The 22,205-nt window shown below is 45.1% G+C and overlaps 1 protein-coding gene across 8 annotated transcripts in view; it reads right to left on the bottom strand.

Annotated features, from left to right (window-relative positions):
* Positions 1–22,205, bottom strand: part of ADCY8 (adenylate cyclase 8) — a 222,504-nt gene that overhangs the window by 35,867 nt on the left and 164,432 nt on the right. For 4 of the 8 annotated variants that reach the window (XM_021088903.2, XM_021088905.2, XM_085021647.1 and 1 more), the window contains 3 exons: positions 19,859–20,060; positions 17,398–17,487; positions 4,410–4,582 (listed from right to left, as the gene is read on the bottom strand). In XM_021088903.2, the coding sequence (XP_020944562.1) occupies positions 4,410–4,582; positions 17,398–17,487; positions 19,859–20,060 (465 nt within the window). The remainder of the gene's footprint in view (positions 1–4,409; positions 4,583–17,397; positions 17,488–19,858; positions 20,061–22,205) is intronic. The other 4 variants (XM_021088904.2, XM_085021645.1, XM_085021648.1 and 1 more) reach the window with 1 other exon arrangement.

The raw sequence follows: 22,205 nt of genomic DNA, 5'->3' as shown, positions 1-22,205 counted from the left end.
CACTTATTTTCCAGTGAATTAATAGTACAATGTGATTCCAAATGAGCTAGTATTTCTATTGGTCACTCATTCATTTCACATTTCATTCAACAAACATTTAATTGGACACCTGATGCTCTACTAAGTGCCAAAAATATGACCATGAATAATGACCCCTGCCCTCAAAAGCTCCTATTTTAATGAAAGAAGAAGCTATGGAAATTAATGAGTAGAACAGACAGAGATAAGGGCAATGATAAAAAAAATTTCTGTGCACAGATTAGAAAATGAAGAATGATCAAAGAGGGCTTCCGGAGGCAGGTGTCCTTGAGTCTGATGGACTGGAACAAGGTGGACATACATCAGGCTAAAGGACGTGTGTGCAGAAGCCTATCTGGTAAATAGCACATGGTTTTGCTTGGCTGGCATCTGGGCTATAAAAGGTGATATGTGGATGTATAGGAGACAAGGCTGGAGGAGTCAGTGGGACTCCAAGGAGAGCTTCAAAGTTCTTGACAAACAGATTGAATTTCTAGCTCCTTAGAGGCAACGGTGAGCCCCTTAAGGATTGTAAGAAGGATAATGGATTGACCAGATGGCTTGAGGAGGGAGCTTGAGAGTAGAGGCTGGGAGATCAGGTGGGGTCCAGCGGTCCAGTGATGAGAGTAAGGATACTTGTAGAATGGCAGTATTTGTGGACTAGAAGGGGTCATTTCTGACAATAATCGTTAATATGAATCAAGTGTTTGTCTCTGCGGGGCCTTGTGCTGTTTCCATGATCGCATTTGGTGTCTCATCTATTCCCATCACGCAGGAACTCATCATCCCCACTGCACAGATGAGGACAACAGGGCTTCGAGAGGGTAAGTCACTTTTAATTACTTTGCTCAAGATCACACAGCTGGTTGATGGTGGAGCTGGGATTTGAACACAGGTGGTTTAACCCCTAAACTCGTCTTCACAAATCTCATGATGTCGACTTCCTACAAGGAGGCTGAGGAGGATGGATCTCCAGCCCTGCTAAGATATTGGGAGTAAGGGCACCTTGCTTGTTTGAGGCTCAGCGTCCTCCATAGAGGCAGGGGGTGTTGGGGAGGGGACCTCACGAGCAGATTGGGAGTTTGAAGCACTTGCGATCATATCGACATGGCTGCAGGCAGGCAGCCCCGTGCCAGATTCTCTGTACTTTCCCAGGTACCCGATCCCAAGAACAACCCGCAGAAATGCCTGAAACCAGGGTGAGCTGCTAGAGGGCTGGTTAAGTCCCAAAAGCAGGGGCAGACTGGCTGCCAAGTGGGCACAGTGACTACTGGCCCATTGATTTATGATGCTGAGCAGGCTCTTCCCTTCCTTACCAATTTAATTCTGTCGACAGCAGAGCGTGAGTCAATGCAAGACTAACCGATAATTGACCTTGAGTCAGGGAGACGCTGAGAAAAGCACTTGAACGTCAGCAGCAGTGACTCTGGGGTTGTGCTTATTTTCGCAATCCTAATGAACCATCTAACTACAAGCTCTTGCTTAAGAACTTAAAACAATTCAGAACTAAACCTCTCTCCTAAAAAGGAAGGAGAGGATAGGAATGAACAGACGCAGATCACCTACCGTGTTCTGGGCACTTTAGAGCCGCGTGTAGCCACACACTAGAATGTAATTATCCCACTTCACCGATGAGTAAATTGAGGTCCAGAGATGGGAAGGGACTTGCTAATGCAGTAGAGTCTGGATTTGAAGCTAAATCCCTGGCTTGCTCCATTAATGCTGTGTTTCCCTTTGAATGAATCAATTTAGATGGTTTAATTCTTATTTTCTTTCAAAGGTGGCCTAGTTTGTTCATATATCTCTTTACCCTCTTTAAAAAAATTAAATTTTTTTTTTTTTTTTGCTTTTTAGGGCCACACCCATGGCATATTCCCAGGCAAGTGGTTGAATCGGAATTACAGCTGCTGGCCTACACCACAGCCACAGCAATGTGGGATCTGAGCCACATCTGCGACTCACCCCACAGTTCATGGCAACACTGGATCCTTAACCCACTGAGCTAGACCGGGGATCAAACCCATGTCCTCATGGATACTAGTTGATCCGTTTCTGCTGCCACCACAATGGGAAATCCTCTTTGCCCCCTTTTGTGCTGCTTTCTGCTTGACCATGGCTAACTGTTACCACAAATTATTTTACCTAATTTGAGACTGTTCTGATTTTCTTTGAACTCTGGGCGTGTGGTCAGAGATTCTTCATCTCGATTTAAGAAAGATGTATGCAGGGAGTTCCCATCATGGCTCAGTGGAAATGAATCTGACTAGCATCCATGAGGACACAGGTTCGATCCCTGGCCTTGCTCAGTGGGTTAAGGATCTAGTGTTGCCTTAGGCTGTGGCATAGGTCTCGGACGTAGCTCAGATCTGATGTCGCTGTGGCTGTGGTGTAGGCCAGCAGCTACAGCTCCAATTCTACCCCTAGCATAGGAAAATCCATATGCTGTGAGGGTGGCCCTAAAAAGCAAAAAAATAAAATAAAATAAAAAATAAAAAAATCAAATAGAGAGAAAGATGAATGCAGTATTTACAAAGATGGATTTTGGAGCCAGAAAGATGAGTTCAAATCAACTGTTACCTACTGGCTGAACCTCTCTGAGCCTGTGTTCCTCAGATTGTTGCTGTGAGGGTTAAAGAGGGTCATGAATATAAAGTGGATGATGCATATGCATAACAGATGCAAATTAGTATCTAGGATTTATAAAGAACCTTTAAATATCCACTAAAAAAAGACGAACCGCCTCATAGAAAAACCAGACAAAGATATGACCTGGAAGTTTACTGAAAATGGTCAATCAACAACAACAAAAAGATGCACAAACTTACTTATGATCAATGAACTACTCATGAAAATAGTGAGATAAAATTCACACTGATGAATTCAGTAAGACTTACAAGGACGACTGTTTGTAAGGAAGAAATTGCTCCAACCTTGTGGGAGAACTATTTGGCAATATTTTAAGAAGTGGAAATGCAGATACCTTACAATCCAGCAAGCGTGCTTTTAGACATAAACCCCAGGAGATATTTTCGATGATGGTCACTGAAGCATGGATAACCTTTTAATAGGTCAAAGGATAAATATATTTTGGTATGTTCACATGGCATAATACATATATTCAACAGCTAAGACAAATTAGATCTATAGATGTGAAACTGGATGGATCTAAAAACTATATTGCATTACAACACAAGAATTTTATCAATAACATGATACAGACATAATAAATATAAATAAAACACATGGATGAGATGGATATAAATTAAGTGCATTAGAAGTTGACTCTTGGGAGGAGGAGAAAAGGATGATATTGGGGAAGGGAATTTCAACAATATCTGAAATACTGTATCCTTTTAAAAAGGCAGAAGTAACCTGACTACTGGTTAGCATCGTTCATCTCCAGTGTATTCATAGATGTTCCCATGATTAGTATCCGGCACATGTTCTGAGGTTTCTGGAACTATCTTGACCTCATCTTTCTCTCAGACTGTTGGGCACATATTCTGGCCTCAGTGGGACCTACGTACTTCCCACCCTGGGGCCAATCAGCCTCATGCTCAGAGTCTGCTTCCTTCCATCACGTCCAGCCCCATGAAACTCCATAATGCAGGTGTGGGGTCTGGCTTCCTCCAGGGCTGCGGAAGTGGCCAAGTGACGTCACCAGGAAGTACATCCAGAGCATGAACAGTGACTGATGGGAGAAAGGAGCAGGAAGGAACCAAGGATTCCTACCCCCTCCTCTGCTTGGGACGCCTTCCCTCCCTCAGTGCCCACCCAGAGATATTCCAGCTGGACAAATGACCGCATCTCCGAGGCCCAGCTTCACAGTTCACGTGGTCAGCATAATACGGCATTAGCTCGCATTTGCCTCCCATCTTGTTCGTCCTCACGTCCCTTTTCCTTCTCTCTTGCTGCTCTGGGTTTGCATTAGCACTTCATGCTTGCCTCAGGCTCTGTTCTCTAAGGAATCTAGGCTAATATATTATTTGGGGGGGGGTTCTATTTCAAAAATAGCAAAATGCAAGGTGTATAGGAAGTGCTCAGTGTGCAGTGTCTACCATTATTAATTTTGCTACAGCAAAATTACAATCAGACCCTACAAATCTTGGTGCTATGAAAGTTGAAGGAATCTTATTAGATTTGGGGAGACCTGCGCTATGATTTAGTCCAAGGTTTAATTCATGAATTGGTCTGTAATGAATACACAGGGTAAAACTTGAAAACTAGGGATTTTGCCTAGACTTGTAAGCCTGAGAGTGCATAGGATGAGAAATATGTCAATATGCAATCAATTGCCCAGATTCAGTAATTCTACATCCATCATTTCCCTGGTGGTCCCACCTCCCACTGAAGGTCGAGCACTCTTTGAACACGCAGAGGGGGCCACTTACTCTCCACTGTGGTTCAGGTTGTCATAGCGCAGAAAGAGCCCTGCATAGATGGTCTCGGTCAGCAAGGCATAGATAGCAATCATGATCAGCAGCACAGCCAGCTTCAGGACGGAGTTCAGTCGGAGGAAAACTGCACAGGTCACCATGGCCAACACCCCCGTGAAGACGAAGTACTGGAAACAGAGAAGGTACGTGGTCAGACTCCGGGAATGGGGGAGAGTCATTCTCCTAATCATGGTGCCAGTAGGTTTCCTCATACAGATGATTGTGGTGCATCTCCATTTGGAGGTCTCAGGCCATCCACTCATCATTTCTTGCCACCACCCCAGGCTTCTGCTCCCTATTCTTGGGGAAACCATTTGCACCATTTCTCAAGCCAGAAAACTTGGTCTCATCTCTGTTGTCTTTCTTTCTCCCACATTCCATAGTCAGGTCATCCTAAGTCGGATCTGAGCTGTGTCTGTGACTACACCACAGCTCATGGCAATGCCAGATCCTTAGCCCCCTGAGGGAGGCCAGGGATTGAACCTGCATCCTCATGGATACCAGTCGAGTTCATTACTGCTGAGCCACTATGGCAACTCCAGATTTTCTTTCACTCTTCAAACAAATGTTCTAGCCTCACTATGCACCAGCTGTCTCTCACAGCTGTTTCCCTACTGGCTCATGTCTCAGTGCTTTGCCTCTCCAGTGTCCTGTTTCTCAAATCATATCCATGTGACTAAGCCTTACTCCTCTGTCACGCATTAGCTCAGGTGTCCTCTCCTCTCAGAAGCCTTCGTGCCCATCTCCAGGTGCTTCTGGATTTGGCCTCCTTTCTCCATAGCATCCTTCATGGCCCTGCATGATAGGTGCCATCCTGTATAAGAAGCAGCTGCTCAATGGATCGGTGTGGAACCACTCAAGGGCTGTACCACTGGAGTGGCCACCACGTTTCGGTCCGCCCAACTAGATGTCAGCCCTTCGTAGGAAGCTCCTCAGCCCACGTCCCTTACAGAAGTATCCCACTGTATCATTCTGGATGGTAGGTTTGCATTCTATCCCATAGGAAGCAAAAGAATAACCAGAGGCCCACTTGGTGGCAGCGCTTTGATTTTTATACACATTATCTGATCTAGTAATTTTCAAAGTAACTGTCAGGATGGGAATCATAATTTCCATTTTACAGGGGAAGAAACTGAGGCGTATGGAGCTTAAGGAAATTGGTCAAGTTCTCCTAATTAGAAAGTGGCACGTAGGGTACCTGGGAACAGCCTGTCCCTGCACATGAAACTCTAGTGCACATCCTGGGCTCCAGGATTTCTAAAACCCATCCCGGCCTTGCCCTGCACGGCTCTTTCCAACAACTGGTTGTCTTTTCTCTCTTTTTACATGAAGAGACAGCCTCTGTATGGGCAGAGGAGACGGGTAAGAATTTCAGAAAATCCCTGAGCAGCTACCAAAGGTGTGATTGCTGATGTCTGAAGTCAAACGGACTCATTCACGGCTACTTCCATCACACGTGATATTAACAAATGTGGATGGTGCCCTGAGTTATTTCTACCCGAGGGCAGAGGACCAGTGCCTTTACAGTAGCCTCAGGAATGAATAAGGCACTGCCCTGCCCTAAAGGGGCCCAGTATCTGCGGACATCCTTAACTTTTGTTTCTTCCTTTCCTAATAAATCCAATTATGCCCTTGTCCCCAGTGGGATGATAAGCTTTCTTCCTCTCTCTCTCTCTCTCTTTTTTTTTTTCGTCTTTTTGCCTTTTCTAGGGCCACACCCGCAGCATATGGGGTTTCCAGGCTAGGGGTCAAATCCGAGCTACAGCTACCAGCCGATGCCAGAGCCACAGCAACGCCAGATCTGAGCTGCGTCTGCGACCTACACCACAGCTCATGGCAATGCCAGATCCTTAACCCACTGAGCGAGGCCAGGGATCGAACCCGCAACCTCATGGTTCCCAGTCAGATTCGTTAAACACTGCACCACAACGGGAACTCCTTCCACTCTCTTTTAACACCTTCTATTGGTAAGATTTTTAGGTGAACTCATCTTGATGCCTCTGGGCAGGAGGCTGTGAGTGAAGTCAGCAGGTAATAATAAGTTTATTCCTTAGAGTTTATCTTTTCCATCCAGAGAATCTTCCAAGATCTTCCATTTTAACAAAGGGAGGGAGTTCCCGTCGTGGCGCAGTGGTTAACGAATCCGACTAGGAACCATGAGGTTGCCGGTTCGGTCCCTGCGCTTGCTCAGTGGGTTAATGATCCGGCGTTGCCATGAGCTGTGGTGTAGGTTGCAGACATGGCTCGGATCCCGCGTTGCTGTGGCTCTGGCGTAGGCCAGTGGCTATAGCTCCGATTCGACCCTTAGCCTGGGAACCTCCATATGCCGCGGGAGCGGCCCAAGAAATAGCAAAAAGACAAAAAAAAAACAAAAAACAAAAAACAAAGGGAGGAAAGAGGATCAGATCTGGGTGGTCCTGTTTTCTCGTTACCTGCATCACAACAAACGGCCGTGCACGGCTCTGTTGGTGCCAATTATGTATCCCTTACTAGGTCAAAAGCCATCAAAATGATTGTGTCCTTGGGCAAAAACTTATGAGGGCACAACAGTTAAGTTTTAAAAGTGTAATAAGCATTTTTTGTGTGCGTGCCTGTTGAAATCAAGGCATGGGAATTCGAAGAGACGGGAATTTGAAGAGATGGCCCAGGCCTAGAGGACGCCATGCCCGGAAGGTGAAGCAGACATGGAAATGCCAACACATGGTGGGAAGTGATCTTTCAGCGATGCGGCCCCGTGTGGTATGAATACAGGGGCAGAAGGAGTGCCTTCTGTGGGGAGGAAGCAGATTTGGAGAAGGCTTTATCAGAGACAGGAGTTTGAACTCGATCTCAAGGACAGATTGGATTTTACACGACAGAAGATGGAATGTGAAGAACATTCTGGGATGAAAGAATGGCGGGAAGTAAAAGGTATAAAGGAACAAGTCTCTAGGAGCGTGAATTCCCTGTATATTAGAACAGTACAGTTGATCACAAGGGGAACCAGTTAAGCTCCATATCTGTTCTCCTTTCTCTACCAAGATGTCTGAAAGTGCAAGCACTAAATAGTCATGCTTTCCCACCATGGATGAATGGATTTGATTTGATTTTTTTTTTTACAGGCCGCACACACGGTGTATGGAAGTTCCTGGGCCAGGGTCCAGTCGAAGCTGCAGCTGCTGGACTACACCATGGCCACAGCAACGCTGGATCCGAGAAGCATCTGCAACTTACACTGCAGCTTGTGGCAACGCCGGATGCTTCACCCACGGAATAGGGCCAAGGATTGAACCTGCATCCTCACGGACACCGTGCCAGGTTCTTAACCTGCCCAGCCACAGGAGGAACTCCTGGATCTTTCTCTTTTTGTTGCCTCAACCGATTGTGTAAGTGTGCTTTTGCCATTTCTGCCACCATCCTCCATTCCGTTGAAGGAATTACCCCTCTCACTGCCCGACGTGGTTTAGGTAACTTTCTATTTTAAAGTATAAAGTTGAACCTTCTGGTGATGCTGTGAACCACGAGACAGGAAAGGAATGAGGCCCCTGGAAAATAACATTAGGAAGTTTCCTCTGTTTCTTTTGCATCTTAAGTGACTAGTAGGGGAGGGACTAGGAAATGGGAGAAGAACAGAAGGGCTATGACTTTGCAACCGCTTTGTAGAAGCCTCGCTCTTCTGGCTGGATCTGGACCCAGAAATCGCGTGCTTCCTATAACTTGGGAGGATGCTGGATTCGATGCAATTACCAAGTTTCTGTTAAACAACAAATCGTTTCTGTGTTCTTTTCAGTTACTCCAGGAAGTTAGAAGGCCCAGAGTGTCCCTTGGATGGATCCTGGATGTAGGGGCTCAGAGCTGTGGCAGCACAGAAAGAGGAGGCAAAACCACACTGCAGAAATGCTCGTGTGTCTCATGGATAAGTGTGCACTTTTTTCCTACATCTCACAAGGAGCGTGAATGGGTTTCATGTGTGTAATAGATTCATTAGATTAGTGCTTGAGACATAAGCTGTGGTGGGGAAGAGTGCAAGGCAGACTGTAATGGCAGGAGAAAAACTGAAGACTTAAAGACAAGGCAGGAGATCCACTCAGTAGACTTAGACGTCTCGAGTTAGACCGACCTAAGAGGTAAGAGGTGAGGCGGGGGTGAGAAGAAGAGAAGCGTCAGAAACGGTACTAAGATTTCCAGCTTGGATGAACTTAGGGAAAAACTGCAGAAAAAGGATGGAGGAAAGGGAATGCGTTTTAGGCCTCTCAAGCCTCAGGTACCAAAGGGATGACCAAGGAAGGCCATCTCGTGGGGTGGGCATGTACCAACATCTGAGGCTGAGGTTTGGAAGACATTTGGGGTCTCGAGACACACGTTGTCCAGGTGAACTCCCAGGTGTGCACGACACCACCCATGAAGAATATAAAAAATAAAGCCAGATGAGAGGCTAAATGTTAGAGGCTAGCATAGGTGAAGGGCTGTGGAAGAAGACAAGTAAGAACGTTGATTGGAGACTGTTGGGGGCAGGAGGAGGGGAAGTAGGAGATAGTAGTGAAAAAACATCACGGTTCAAAAAATAAAAATCTCCATAGACAGAGGTTCTGAGAGGAACATTTAAATGGCAACAGAGAAAATGTTTTCAAAATAATTTAAAACTGGAAGGCAGGACATAAAATTTTATGTATACTCTCATTACAACAATGCACACAGATATGATAGAGCATTTAATAAATGGTTGTTTTCTGTACTGGCCTCTCATCTGAGAGTAACATGCAATATCAAATGAGTCCCTGTATTCCCAAGAATTTTGTATCCCATATAGTAATGGGGTGCTCTGCTTCTTCCTAGATTTAAAAAAAAAAATTGTTTTTGTCTTTTTTTTAGGGCCACACCCGAGGCATGTGAAGTTCCCAGGCTAGGGGTCGAATCGGAACTGCAGCTGCCAGCCTACAGCAACATGGGATCTGTGCCACATCTGTGACCCACACTGCAGCTCATGAAAACAATGGATCCTAACCCACTGAGCAGGGCCAGGGACCAAACTCTCGTCCTTGGGGACACTAGTTGGGTTTGTAACCCGCTGAGCACAACAGGAACTCTGGAAATAAGCATTTTACAAACTAAACCATGCATTGGTGATTCTGTAGCTGGGGAGTGAGGACCCGCTGGGCACCAAGGATTGTGTCAGGCTGGAAGGCACGGTGTTACTGTCAGGACAGTGTCATGATGCACCATAAACTGCCTTGGCGATCCGTGCACATTTTCCTCTTAGAAGAGGAGGACGAAGAAGAATCTTACAAAATGATCACTCGACATGGGGCCTGAGCATCCGTCCACACAAGTTGTGTACACTGGAGCGTCTGTGCCTCTTTGGTTGCTGCCCAAATCCCAAGGCATCGTGAACTCACAGAACAAGAAGGAGAGAGAGCAAGTGATTTTTAGGAGTCACGGTCATTCCAAGAAAGGATCCCAACCTCCCGATTCACACAACTGTAAGTGTTGGTACAATGGGCACAGTGAAGGGAGCACGGGCTAGCAAACAGAGGCTGCTCTGCTTCTCCCTGACCCCTGGCTCCCCACTCGGTCCAGGAATGAGGCTGTCATGAAGCTGGGGTCACTGAGTGGACATAATTGATTTGATTCTCCCAGCTGTATACCGGCTTGTATTAGGGAGGGGCAAAGGGGCATCTCGCATGTGTGGGATGCTACGGAACAATCTTACTGTGCTTTGGCTTATTCTAGATCCTGGTTTCCATGGCTCACCTCCCCCCGGCCCCCCAGTGTTAGAGGAAGAATGATGAATGTGGTCTAGCTCATTACAGTTACGACTTAGAGCTGTCAAACCTGCATTTAAATTCCACAAGCATATATGATGTTCATGTCTGACTTGGGCGGAGGGTAGAATTTTCCGATTTTTCCTAGAAAAGACTGCAGCCCAGTTACTATTTTAACCTCGTAATCAGTCACAGGAAGGTGTATCTATGCTAATAATGTCCTCAAATGATGACCCTCCCAGGATAACTATGAAGCAAAACTTAATTAACAAGCAGGCAAATAGCTCGTTCTCATGAAAGGCACTAGATATATTTTGTTACATATAAGGGTGATGCTTCTCTTGAAGATGCTTATTGGTCAATTCAGTGTAGTCACCTTGGGGGACTCTGTGCTTATCTTAACTGTGCTTCTGTGATGACTGAGCTCAGATCTCTGTAAATTATCTTCCGAGTCCATTTTTGAAAAACACCCAAAAGGAAGTCTCTCCGTATTGGACCCCTAAAGAGTGATGCCCAGCCAGACTATGCATCCTGGTGACTTTCAGAAATTAAACGTGTTCCCAGAGGAGAGCGATTCGATAGTGCTGAGCGTACGTAGGAAGTCGCTTCTGTCAACTAAAAACAATTAGAGAAGAGGAGCATGGCAGCATCTTTGGACTAAGTGTATGCCCTCTAAGGTCACTCCCTTGGCCTGGGCAACACGTGAGGCTCTGGAAGGATCTGGCTCCCCGAGAACAATCCGACTCAGGTGGTCGCCACTGTGTAAATACCTGATAAGCCCAGGAGATCTATATTACTATGAAATTGTGGCCTATTCAAATTTTCAGTCAGATGCTATACATGCGATTATATATATAATCTCATGTCTAGAGAATGAAGCCTTGGGCTGCTTTGTTTTTTTTTTTTTTTTTTCATTTTTGTTATATCCCTGTCTTCTTCCTTAAATTCAAATCTCTACTTGGACAGGCGCTATTTACCCTTTGTTACCAAAGTCTTCAAGAAAGAAAGGGAGAGAAGAGAGAAACTAACATTGAATGAGTGCTTTATGTACATTGCCTCTATTTGTCACCCCAACAATCTTATAAGATAGGTATTCCTAATAATTCCATTATATAGATAAGGAAACCAAGGCTCAGAGAGGTTACGTGACTTGCCCCAGGCCACACAGCTAGTAAATGGAGGAAGAAGAGTGCTTATTCATTCTATGTCACCACATGGCTTCTGTCATTCAAGCCTATTCTGTTTCCCAGGCACAACTCGTGCCTCCAAGTCTTTGGTTTTTAGATCACATCGTGTTATTACGGCTTTTGGTTCTTTGTGGGGAAAGACAATTTCAAAAATTAATTATCATTTGGGAAAAAAAAAACGGAAGGATCGCCTCTACGTATTTAGCCATAATATAAAATTTGCTCAGTATAGAAGCAAAATGAGCTTATATAATATCCCTCTGTTCAAGTAGAAAAAGTTCTGAAATTACAATGGAGCTATTTGATGCTTATTCTTTGTTTGAATTATTTGGTGGGCCTGCCACTGTGGAAGTTTGGGGAAAATTTCATTTTATCCTGAATACCAGCTGGGGTTTTTAGACCTCAGTGCATATGCATTTTCCAACAAAATCACTCAGGGTTCCGACTGCTGCCTGAGGAGTTAACCAGAGAAGTGAAGGCAAGAGTTCAGGGGCGCACAGATTTTAACAGTCATTTTTGGACTTAAAAAAAATCTGCTTGTATGTTTTATTATCACGGAGTCTCTCCTCTCTTCTAATTGTTTCTATTCCTCTTTCTTTTAAAATTTATTTTTGCTCCTCTGGCTTTTACCCTCCTTTTGTCTTCCCCTTTTAATTTCCCTTAGCTTTCTTCTCTCATCTTCATCATCATGACAGATATTTAATGAGCATTTATCATGTTCCAGAAGCTCAGTAAGTGTACACATGCATTCTCTCCATCTAAGTCTCATGATAACCCCGTGGGGTAGGCATGGTAATTGTCCCTAGTGTGCAAATGAGGCTCAAAGAGGGTAAATAAGTTGCTCCAAACGACAGTATAAGCATCAGAGCTGGCATTTAAACCAGAATTTTCTGACTACAGGTTCCAACAGACTCTCTAATTCTGCTTCCCCTTCTCTTCCTCTGTTGGGCTTCCTGATTCCTCTTTTGTACTTAATTTTTAAAATAGCTTTACCGAGTTATGATTGACCTTCAATGAGCTGCATCTAACACATCAAATTTGATAAGCTTTAGTAGTTGCACACATCCATGAAACCATCAAGAAAATGAGTTTCATTGTATCCCTTTATAATTCCTCCCTCCTACATCCTCACCCCTCCTCCCCAGGCAACCACTGATGTGCTTCTGTTATTAGTATCAATTTGCATTGTCTGGAATTTTAGATCAATGGGACCATACGAATGCATACTTTTTGTTTGGTTTGCTTATCTTCCTCAGCATAATGATCTTAGGATTTATCCATGTTATTGCACATGTATCAGTAGCTCATTTCTTTCTGCTGATGAGTAGTACCCACTGGATGGATACTCCGCAGTTTATTTATCCTTTCATCTATTTAGAGACATTTGGGTTGTATTACAAGAAGGCTGCTACGAACATTCTTTTCTAAGATCAATATAACTTCATCATATTTTCTAATATAAAATATTTCTCATTTTTCAAAACAAGCAGTTTTTTTAAGGAACAAGATGCTCACCCTAAAGAGAAAACTAAGATTTATTTCTTTCGAGAAATTTATCCCAACTAAAAGATCGATGGCCCTATGTGTTTATTTCATTATCTTATTGTATTTATTTTCATGTTTGTAACACAAGAAATAGACATTTTGATCTTTAAAAAAGAGGAAAAGTCTGCTTAGACTTTTGGTCTTACGTGGAGATTTTTAAAGGACGACCTAGAGGAGCATCTAATCTAGGGCTAATCCTCACACACTAGTGAAGCAAGACGCTTCCATTTGCTCTACCTGATGTCTCACGAGTGATGCTTGTCTTCGGTCTGGCTGGTGGGAAAAGACACGATTCCCAGCCCTGTGTGACTGCCAGGCCCTGGTCCTTCCAGACAGTTCTTTCCCAAGCATTGTTGAGTTTCCCCACATGCATGCACTGATCGGACTCTTGTAGATCTCCGAGTTTTTCTCTCTCTGCAACTCTTCTCTCTGGTAGTGAGTCCTGCAAACTCCAGCCACCTTGGTCCCCCCAGATTCTCAGCTCTGTCTGCTCAAATCAAAAAGTGCACAGGGTTCCACCTGGGTTCTCTCCACCTCAACCACAGTCTGAAAACTCTCTGAAAATAAGACAAAGCTCAGGCAATCACGGGGCTCACTTAGCCTGCTTCTTATCTTTCAACCCCTGTTAGCCAGTGTCTTGAAAACTACTGTTTCATCTGTTTTGTTTGTTTGTTTTTAGTGGTTTCATGTGGAAGGGGCAAATCTTGTCTCTGCTACTCCATTGGAAATACATTTTTTTCCTTCCTTTTCAGCTGTGGCACCTGTAGCATACGGAAGTTCCCAGGCCAAGGACTGAATCTAAGTTGCAGCTGTGACTTACGCCACAGCTGTGGCAACATCAGATCCTTGACCCCCTGGCCTGGGCTGGGGATCAAACCCACATCACCGCACGGACAATGCCAGATCCTTAACATGCTGTGCCACAGCAGGGGAACTCCTTTATCTTTTTGCTGTTGTTGTTAAGAAAAATAATTCACCAGGTTGTGGGCTCTGTCCTGTGCTGGGCCCTTTGGGTAATGTTGACTGATTATACAATACTGTCTTTTCTCCTTAAAGCAATTTGTAAATTGGAAGGGTTGGAAGAAGGTCCTAGCTGGATAAATAAATTATTTCTTTTTTTATTAAAGATGGAGTGTGAGTACTAAGATGATGCTTTAAGGGCATGTGAGATGGCAGGAAGTCATCTGAAGGGACTGGGTCCACCAAAGAGCACATTTAGAAAAAGAGAGGCTCGAAGGCTGGGTAGGACCTGCACACATCGGGGAGAAATGAGAGAAAGTGCCAGAGTCCAAAGACACAGGGGATTATACCTTGAGGGAAACTGGCGCTCAGGGATCCTTGAAACCATAGCATACTCTGACTGCTCTTGCAAGTATAGTTGACTCCTCATCCAAATGTGCCAGAGCCTATTAGAAAGGGGCTCGATTGTGAAGTGACTGTCCTCCCATTGAGCCCCCCAAGAACCACCTGCTGGTGTTTGAGATGATGACAATGGGTTTGTGCCTGTGATGGTCTTGCACCTGACACAGGTCTCTTTGCTCCCCTGGACTACTTGTCAAATCATAGTTGGAATACGGCTTTCTTCACTGTCATTTCCTATATCTTCACTCCTTTTTTTTTTTTTTTTTTTTGTAGCAATTGGCAAGCTCCAGTTTAGAAATAAACTAGATGTTGTACCATATATCACAATAGCCTCTTATGTTTCTGTCCCATCAGCCGCTTAACAACCTATTTCGGGACTGAGAATCATGTCTCACGGGTGAGGTAGAGACGTCAGGTATACAGATGAGGAAGCCGAGGCTCAGAGAGAGGAAATGATTTGCATGGGGCCACACACTTGTGAGGGATGGGAGGTGGTTGTGCAGATTAAGCCTTTTAGAAGGTTTGAATGTCTGATTGGTTCTAGTTTGGTAGACAAATCCTCAGGTAGAGAAGGACAACCAGAGAGATCAGGATAGCACATGGTGGGTCAAACCAGGTTGCTGAAGTAGCTGCTGATGGAAAGAGTCCTGATGCCCGCATTTTAGGCCAATGGGACTCCTGAACCCGAGAGGATGTTAAGAGTTGGCAAACTTTGTCTCTCAAGGGCCAGACAGCAAATAGTTTTGGTTTAATGGGCCACACCACCTCTGCTGCAGCTACTCACCTCTACCACTGTATTATTATAAAAGCGGCCATAGACATTGCTGACAAATGGATATGTCTGTGCCCCAATAAAACTTTATTTACAAAACAGGTGGCAGGCGGAATTTGGCTTGTGGCCATGATTTGCTGACTCCTGGGCAAAGTGATCTTTTGTCCGTGGGATGAAAATATTAAAATTCTGATTCATTTATTTCATTTTGCTTTTCAACATTTCTATTTTATGAGTATGTTTCATAATGTGCATGATATGTTAGCACAGTGGTATAGAGATGTAACTGATAGATAAATACATACCCATGGTTTAGTACTCAAAACCTTGTTACTTAGCAAAGGAATCATGGCTGACGTTTAACCAGAAGATACTTTGTGGCAGGTCTGGCTCCAACTATACATGGATGAATTCACTTAATCGTCACAACCACTCATAAGAAAGATATTTCTTTCATCCTCATTTTGCAGGTAAGGAAATGGGAGTGCAAGGATGAAACTATATGATCCAGAAGCATATCCACCACTTTCTTAGGCCTGGGAAATTCATGAATGCTGAGGTCCTGAGTTTGGGAGTTCAAGCTTGGGACCAAGGGTATTGATATGTTTTTTTTTTTTTTTAAGATTTTTATTTATTCTATTATAGTTGGCTTACAACGTTCTTCTACACAGTGTTGATTCAGAAGCCCAGAATAATACTTCATGAACACCAGCTTTATGTCAGACCACATGTTAGAAACACAACTTTTGCCAGCTCATCTAGGTAGGCACCTTGAGAATGCAACATTCCTTAACTCCACCATCGCCATATGAGGAAGGTATTATTTTTCCCATGTTACAGATGAGGAAGCTGAGGTTTAGCGAGAGCATGAACTGATTCAAGAGTCTATTGCTAGCAAAGGCAGGGGCTCGGTTGGGAATGAAATCTAGCTTGTGCCTAACTCTAGAATATCTGAATCTTGGCCACCTTACTGCCTCTCGGGACATTCTTCATGCCCTCCAAACCAAAGATGTTCTCAGGGAGCTAGTGTCCCACAGAGTCCACACAATCAGAGCTCGCTCCTATCTTGAGGACAGGAAGTCCAAGAGCATGTGGTCTGCCCCTTGCAGCCCCCAAACTAGAGCTGGTCCCATTCCATCCAGGACGTCCTCAAGAAGAGCCTCATTCCTCCCTAGGGATGGAACGTGGATTCAGAAGCTTGAGCTCAAGAATAAGCCAGATTGGGTTTGAACTGCAGGACCAAATCTTGATGACTGATTGGAAAAGGGGAGCACAGGAAGAAGGAAGGATGGAAAGAAGTGAGAAAGAATGGAAGTTGGGCAGGAGTGGCACTGAGCAAATGACTTTCTGAGGCTTAGTTTCATCATCTATAACACAGAGGTGGGAACAGCCTCTCCTGTGTGTTCCCTGAAGATGTGTTCATGTTCTGCATACCAAGCAGATGATCTATACCCAGTCAGGGCTGAGGCTTTCTCTCCTTTTCAGAACACCTCTCAGACCAATCCTGGAACCTAGGTTGAGATAACACAGTGCCTTTTTTCCAGCATATGTTAGAGGAGGGCTCAGAGAACGAAAATCTCCCCGGGGTCCTCAGGGGATAGGGTTGGCCTGGGATCAGCTGCCTTCCCTTTGACTCAGAACTTACATCTCAACATATAAAGGTCATGGCCTACCAGAGCCAAAGGCTGTCCTTTGCCTGATCCCTTAGGCTGGCCTCAAAGCCCAGGTCTGGACCAGCGGCTGTAAGGCCAAGAGAGGGTCAGACTTATAATATGATGGTGGGTGTCCTGTTAGGATACTTTGTGAGTCTGTGGGACTCTGGGTACTTTCTTTACCACTTTGATTTATGCTTTGTTGTTTTCTATGTCGTGACTTACTACTTCCTTCTTTCCTTCTCTTTCCCCTTCCTTTCTTCCTTCCCTCCTTCCTTTTCCAATGAAGCAGACTCTGAGCAACAACTCAATGCTCTGCCCTATACTGGAGACATGGCCCATTCTGCTATAGGGTTTTAAGATGAGTTAGGGGAAATGAGAAGGGAAGAGAAAGCAAAGGGGAAGAGGAAAGTGATAGAAGGAAAAGTGAAGAAGAAAGAAGAGGAGGAGGACGCATCAGGGAGAGAGCCATGGAACGAGAGGCAGAGGAAGAGCAGAAGAAGCAAGGAGGGAGGGAGGGCAGGAAAGGGGAAGACGAAGAAAGGCGGGAGGAGGCGGCAGAGGAGGGAGAGCAGGCCTCGGGCGTGCTAGCGTGTCTAGGGCCCTTCAGCCAGTCCCGCTGATTGGGAGCTGGTGAAGATACCTAGGCCCCAGTCTCACCAAAGGGAGCTCAGGAATAAATACCTCTGGGTAGGAGCAGATATCTGTAAACACAGCTGAGGAATTGAAAGTCAGGTTCTTCAAGGGTATCGACTTGTCAAAATCACACCACAGCTGCGGATTGAGAAAAAAAAAAAAAGAACAACAAGAAACAAACAAACAAAAAAAAACAACAACACAGGAACAACAAAGTCAGTGTGAGCTGGAGACGGAGTCTTGTGCTATCACTGCTGGGCTGTGGCGAACACCGGGGTGGACCAGGCCCTAGAGGACTTCATTTCCGAAGGAAGTTCCAGCTGGGATCTTCCTTTTCATTTTTTCTTTTTTCTTTTGTCGTTTTACGGCTGCACCTGCAGCATATGGAGGTTCCCAGGCTAGGGGTTGAATCGAAGCTGCAGCTGCTGGCCCATGCCGCAGCCACAGCCACATAGGATTCGAGCCGTGTCTGCGACCTACGCCACAGCTCACTGCAACACTGGATCCTTAACCCCCCTGAGTGGGGCCACGGATCAAACCCGCATCCTCATGCATACTAGTCAGCTTCTTAACCCACTGAGCCACAACAGAAACTCTCTTCCCTTTCATTTTAAAGAAAGTACTGGCTTGGAAAAAAACACTTGCAAAGCCAGTCACGGAACCAGGGTAAGATGGGGCCAGGTGTTGGCCCCGTCACGTAGGGTCGCTGGAGTGTGCTTGTGGGGCTTGGCAGAGAGAGCCAGGTGGCAGGAGACGAGGTCTGGGGGGACACTCACAGCCTGTCTCCCCATCAACAGCTCGGTGGATTCGAGGGATCTGAGGGGGCATGCTTTCCAGAAAGACTCTTAGCATGGGTGGGTGGGTGGGGAGAGGTAAGTGGGCATTTCCTAGGCCAGAAAGGACTTCAGCAGACTTGGTGGCACTCAGAAAAGAACAGCTACCGTTGGCTGAATGCCTACGCCATGCCACACACGTTGTACACAAAGGGCTCACAACCACCTGGTGATGCAGCTACTACTTTTATCCCCATTTTACAACTGAAAAATACGAAACTCTGAGAAGTAAAGTAACTTGTCCAGGGTCTCTGAGCTGACAAGTGGTGGAGCTGAGATTGGAATGCAGGTCTATCTGACTCCAAAGCCTCTGAACTTCCTCCCACACCATTGTGGTGTGGTTGGGCCCCAGAGCTAACCCTGACCTAGAGAGTCATTGGGTTTATTTCCAAATCCTGCACCCTGCAAACATCTGACTCATCCAGACGTGAGATCCTGGCTACAACTTCACAGTCCGTGATCTGTGATGCGAAGGACCACCATGTTTGATGGGCATAATCTATCAAATATTCATTAGAGGGCAAATCTAACTAAATGATGGTTTCCCTTTTCTTGATCCATAGACACCTTTACGACAGGGATGACCAAAGAGCTTGAGTAGTATAGATGCTAGGTAATTAGCGGGTAATTTGGACAATGGATTTCAGGCAGCATAAGCCTCCAACTTACAGGCTGATGCTGGTGGGCATCCAGAGTTTGAGCCCTTGGACTCTTGGAGACCCTCCCTTAGGTCCAAAGGGCACAATGACGGTTTCAGCCGCAAGATGATGACTCAACTAGCCTCCTTCCATGTTTAGAACCTGGAATCAGGTAAACCTCTCCTAAAACCTAGATCCCCAAATCATGGACAACACAGACTATTCAGATAGACACAGAAAATGCCTGCAGCTACCATGTTATGATTCTAGAGAGAAGATAAAATCATTGAAGCATGGATCACCAAATGAAAAGCAATGATCAATATGGCAGTTGGAGATTTATCTGAGTCCGATGTGTCCCATCCAATATAAACTCTTAGAATGTAATAGGCAAGATGCTCGACCTTCCTGAAATGCAGTTTCCTCATCTGTTTCATGGGAACAATAATACCTACCTGTGGCACATAGTAGGTGCTCAGTAAATACAGCTATTTATTTCCATTCACCCCGGCCCCCACTCCCAGAGATACGATTTGGTATACGAGAATGAGCATGAGTCATGGAGTCAGACAGACCTTATTAGCAAGTTATTTCATGTCTCTGAGCCTCAGTTTCCTCAGCCATAAAGTGGGGATAATGAGACTTACCTCACGGGGTTTATGTGAGGATTAAATACAGAAAACACATGCAACTCTTGCTTCAGTGCATGGCACATAACAGGTGGATTCTTAAGAAATGGTAATTCCTGTTCGTGAATCTAATTGACCACTGACAGTACAGAAACTTAAGGGCATTTGGAGCTCCTTTAGAGCAAATAGCCTTCCTTGCTGGAAAAAAAGACAATTTTTCACCAGTAAAATGCACGGTTCTGACAGTACAGCCACATGTTCCTTCTCTATCCCTGAGCTTGGGACTGGACGAGGCACAGGAAGGTAACTGGTACCCAGGAAGGCAATGCAAGAAGCTGCAGGTTCCATAAACTCTTGGTTCCTGGCTACATACTAGATACCAAGGGGTTGGTGGGCTTGGAGTGCTTACGATATTTAGGATGGCGCCCAGGAAATTAATCAGGATGGAAGCAAAGATGATGACGTTCCTGGCCAAATAGGTCTCGTTAATCCAACAGCAGGTTTTCCGGAGGACCAGGGGCAAACACTTATAATCCTCTGCCGTGGTGATGAGGACCAGCGCCGAGTGCAGCATGATCAGGATGGAAAACTGGATGACCATGGGCATCACCCTGCAGGGAAACACACACCGTTGGGTCACGTGGCATTAACCGCCGGGTCACGTGACACCTCTGGTACACATTCACAATCGACCTTCCCCACCTGGCCTCCAACAATTCCGCTAAAGCTCTGTTTGCTCAAGGAAAAGGGCTAGTAACAGGAGACGTCATTAAAAAACTATACCCATCCCTAGACTATTCTATTGAGAGACTCTGTAATGAACACCGAATATTTGGCTTGATCTATTGCTTCTGCCCAATTTTTTAAATTCTTTTCTCTCTAGGCAACTGTGGCCAAAGCGACTCACCGCTGGAATGTCATCTCAGTCCTCTGGCCGTGGGAGAGACCAGTACGCCCTTCCCTCTTCAAGGTGAGTTTTAGGACACACTTTCCCTCTTGCTCTGATGCTAAGAACTGAACTTGGCCTGTCTCCAAGCTGCTCGGTTTGGCTAGTGATTACCGTGGTTTTCACAGAATATACTCTACATGCCATGTGGGACATGGGTATGTAGAACTCATCCCTGCCCGAGGCCACAATATCACTCCCAACTATACGTCTTGAGCTTCGAAGTTCAGTCCCACCGCAGCTCCTGCCTATTGGGAACCTCTGTTGGGTGGCAGGCAGTGATCTAAAACCCCATCCCTGGAGGCATCTGCTTCCTCTCCTCATCAGCTGTCTTGTCACCAGGCTTCTTCTCTATTCCCTACCCAGTCATTTGTGTCCTCTGCTGGCACCGCTAGTTTTTCTACCTCTTTTTTAGCCAGAGACCTGCTGCATGTTAAATGGTGCCGTAACGGACATGGTGGGAGATTTAATATTCGTGTCTTTCTCTATAAAGTGAAGTTCATTCATTTGGCTTTACTATTTTGGCTGGAGCTCAATAAAAGCACATTTAGTGAATGAAGTTGAACCCACCGACCCATTCTTTTTTGGCTGCACCCATCACATGTGGGTTTCTGAGCCAGGGATGGAACCCACACCACGGCAGCAACACAAGCCGCTGCAGTGACGGTGCTGGATCCTTAACCATCTGAGCCACAGGAGAACTCTAAACCCACCTTCTAACACTATCTCTTCCTACCCTTTTGCCTGAATTTTCTTATTCATTATTAATAACACTAGTGACATATTGAGCTCTGATTATGTGCTGGGCACTCTCTATGTAATACCTCATTTCCATTCCTCAGAACAAACCTCAGAGGTCTATTGATCTCTTTTTTTTTTCCCACATAAAATTTTAAGGCTCAGAGAGGAGCAAATTCCCAGGAGCTACTACTTACCGAGTTGGTAAGTGTTAGAGCTAGGATTTAAAGTCCACCCTGCCTTGTCACACTGCTACTCTAACCATTTTGGTGAGTAATGTCTCTCCCCTGTTTGCAGTTATCTTTTTTTGCTTCTGTGGTTTTACTGTGATGTTTATCCATTCAACAAGCTTTCTTTCTGGGTAGGCATCGGGGTACCAGGACCAGAGACACATCTTGCCCATCTTCTAGAGGATCACAATCTAAAGGGGAATATGGATCTACAAATGGTCAACCACGACCCAATTCGCTACGACCTATAAAAGGCTATAAACGAACATCATTTAGAAACTAGGAGGTGGGGAGGGATTGGGATGGACTGGGAGTTTGGGGTGAATAGATGCAAACTATTGCCTTTGGAATGGATAAGCAATGAGATTCTGCTGTATGGCCCTGGGAACTATATCTCGTCACGTATGATGGAGCATCATAACGTGAGAAGAAAAATCTGCACATGTATGTGTGACTGGATCACCTTGCTGTACAGTAAAAAATTGACAGAACACTGTAAATCAGCTATAATGGAAAAAATAAAAATCATTATTAAAAAAAAAAAGAGGAGAGAAAATCAAGGAAGACGTCATAGAAGAGGTGACATTTGGATTAGGTCCTGGAGGTTGAAGAGAAGGATTCTAGGGAGGAAAGATTATGGAATGTGAGCAAAGCATCAGAAGAATGGCAGTGACCAGTGTGTTTAGTTTTTCAATAATCCAGGTGGCGAGGCTTTGAGACTAGAGAGTAAGTGATCCAATAAGCTGTGTGAGAGAGCTCCGCCTGTAGGCAGTGTGCTGATACCTAAGATGTTTCATCAGGGAAGAACGTGATCAGCAAGACATGACTGAAAAGACAACTGT

Source organism: Sus scrofa, chromosome 4 (assembly GCF_054392235.1).
Source record: "Sus scrofa isolate SSC_HxYL_T2T_F1_AM1 chromosome 4, Sscrofa_HxYL_maternal_Yorkshire_Landrace_v2.0, whole genome shotgun sequence".
Taxonomy (NCBI): domain Eukaryota; kingdom Metazoa; phylum Chordata; class Mammalia; order Artiodactyla; family Suidae; genus Sus; species Sus scrofa.
Note: the sequence above shows the minus strand (reverse complement) of the source record. Positions and strands in the feature narration are given on the sequence as shown.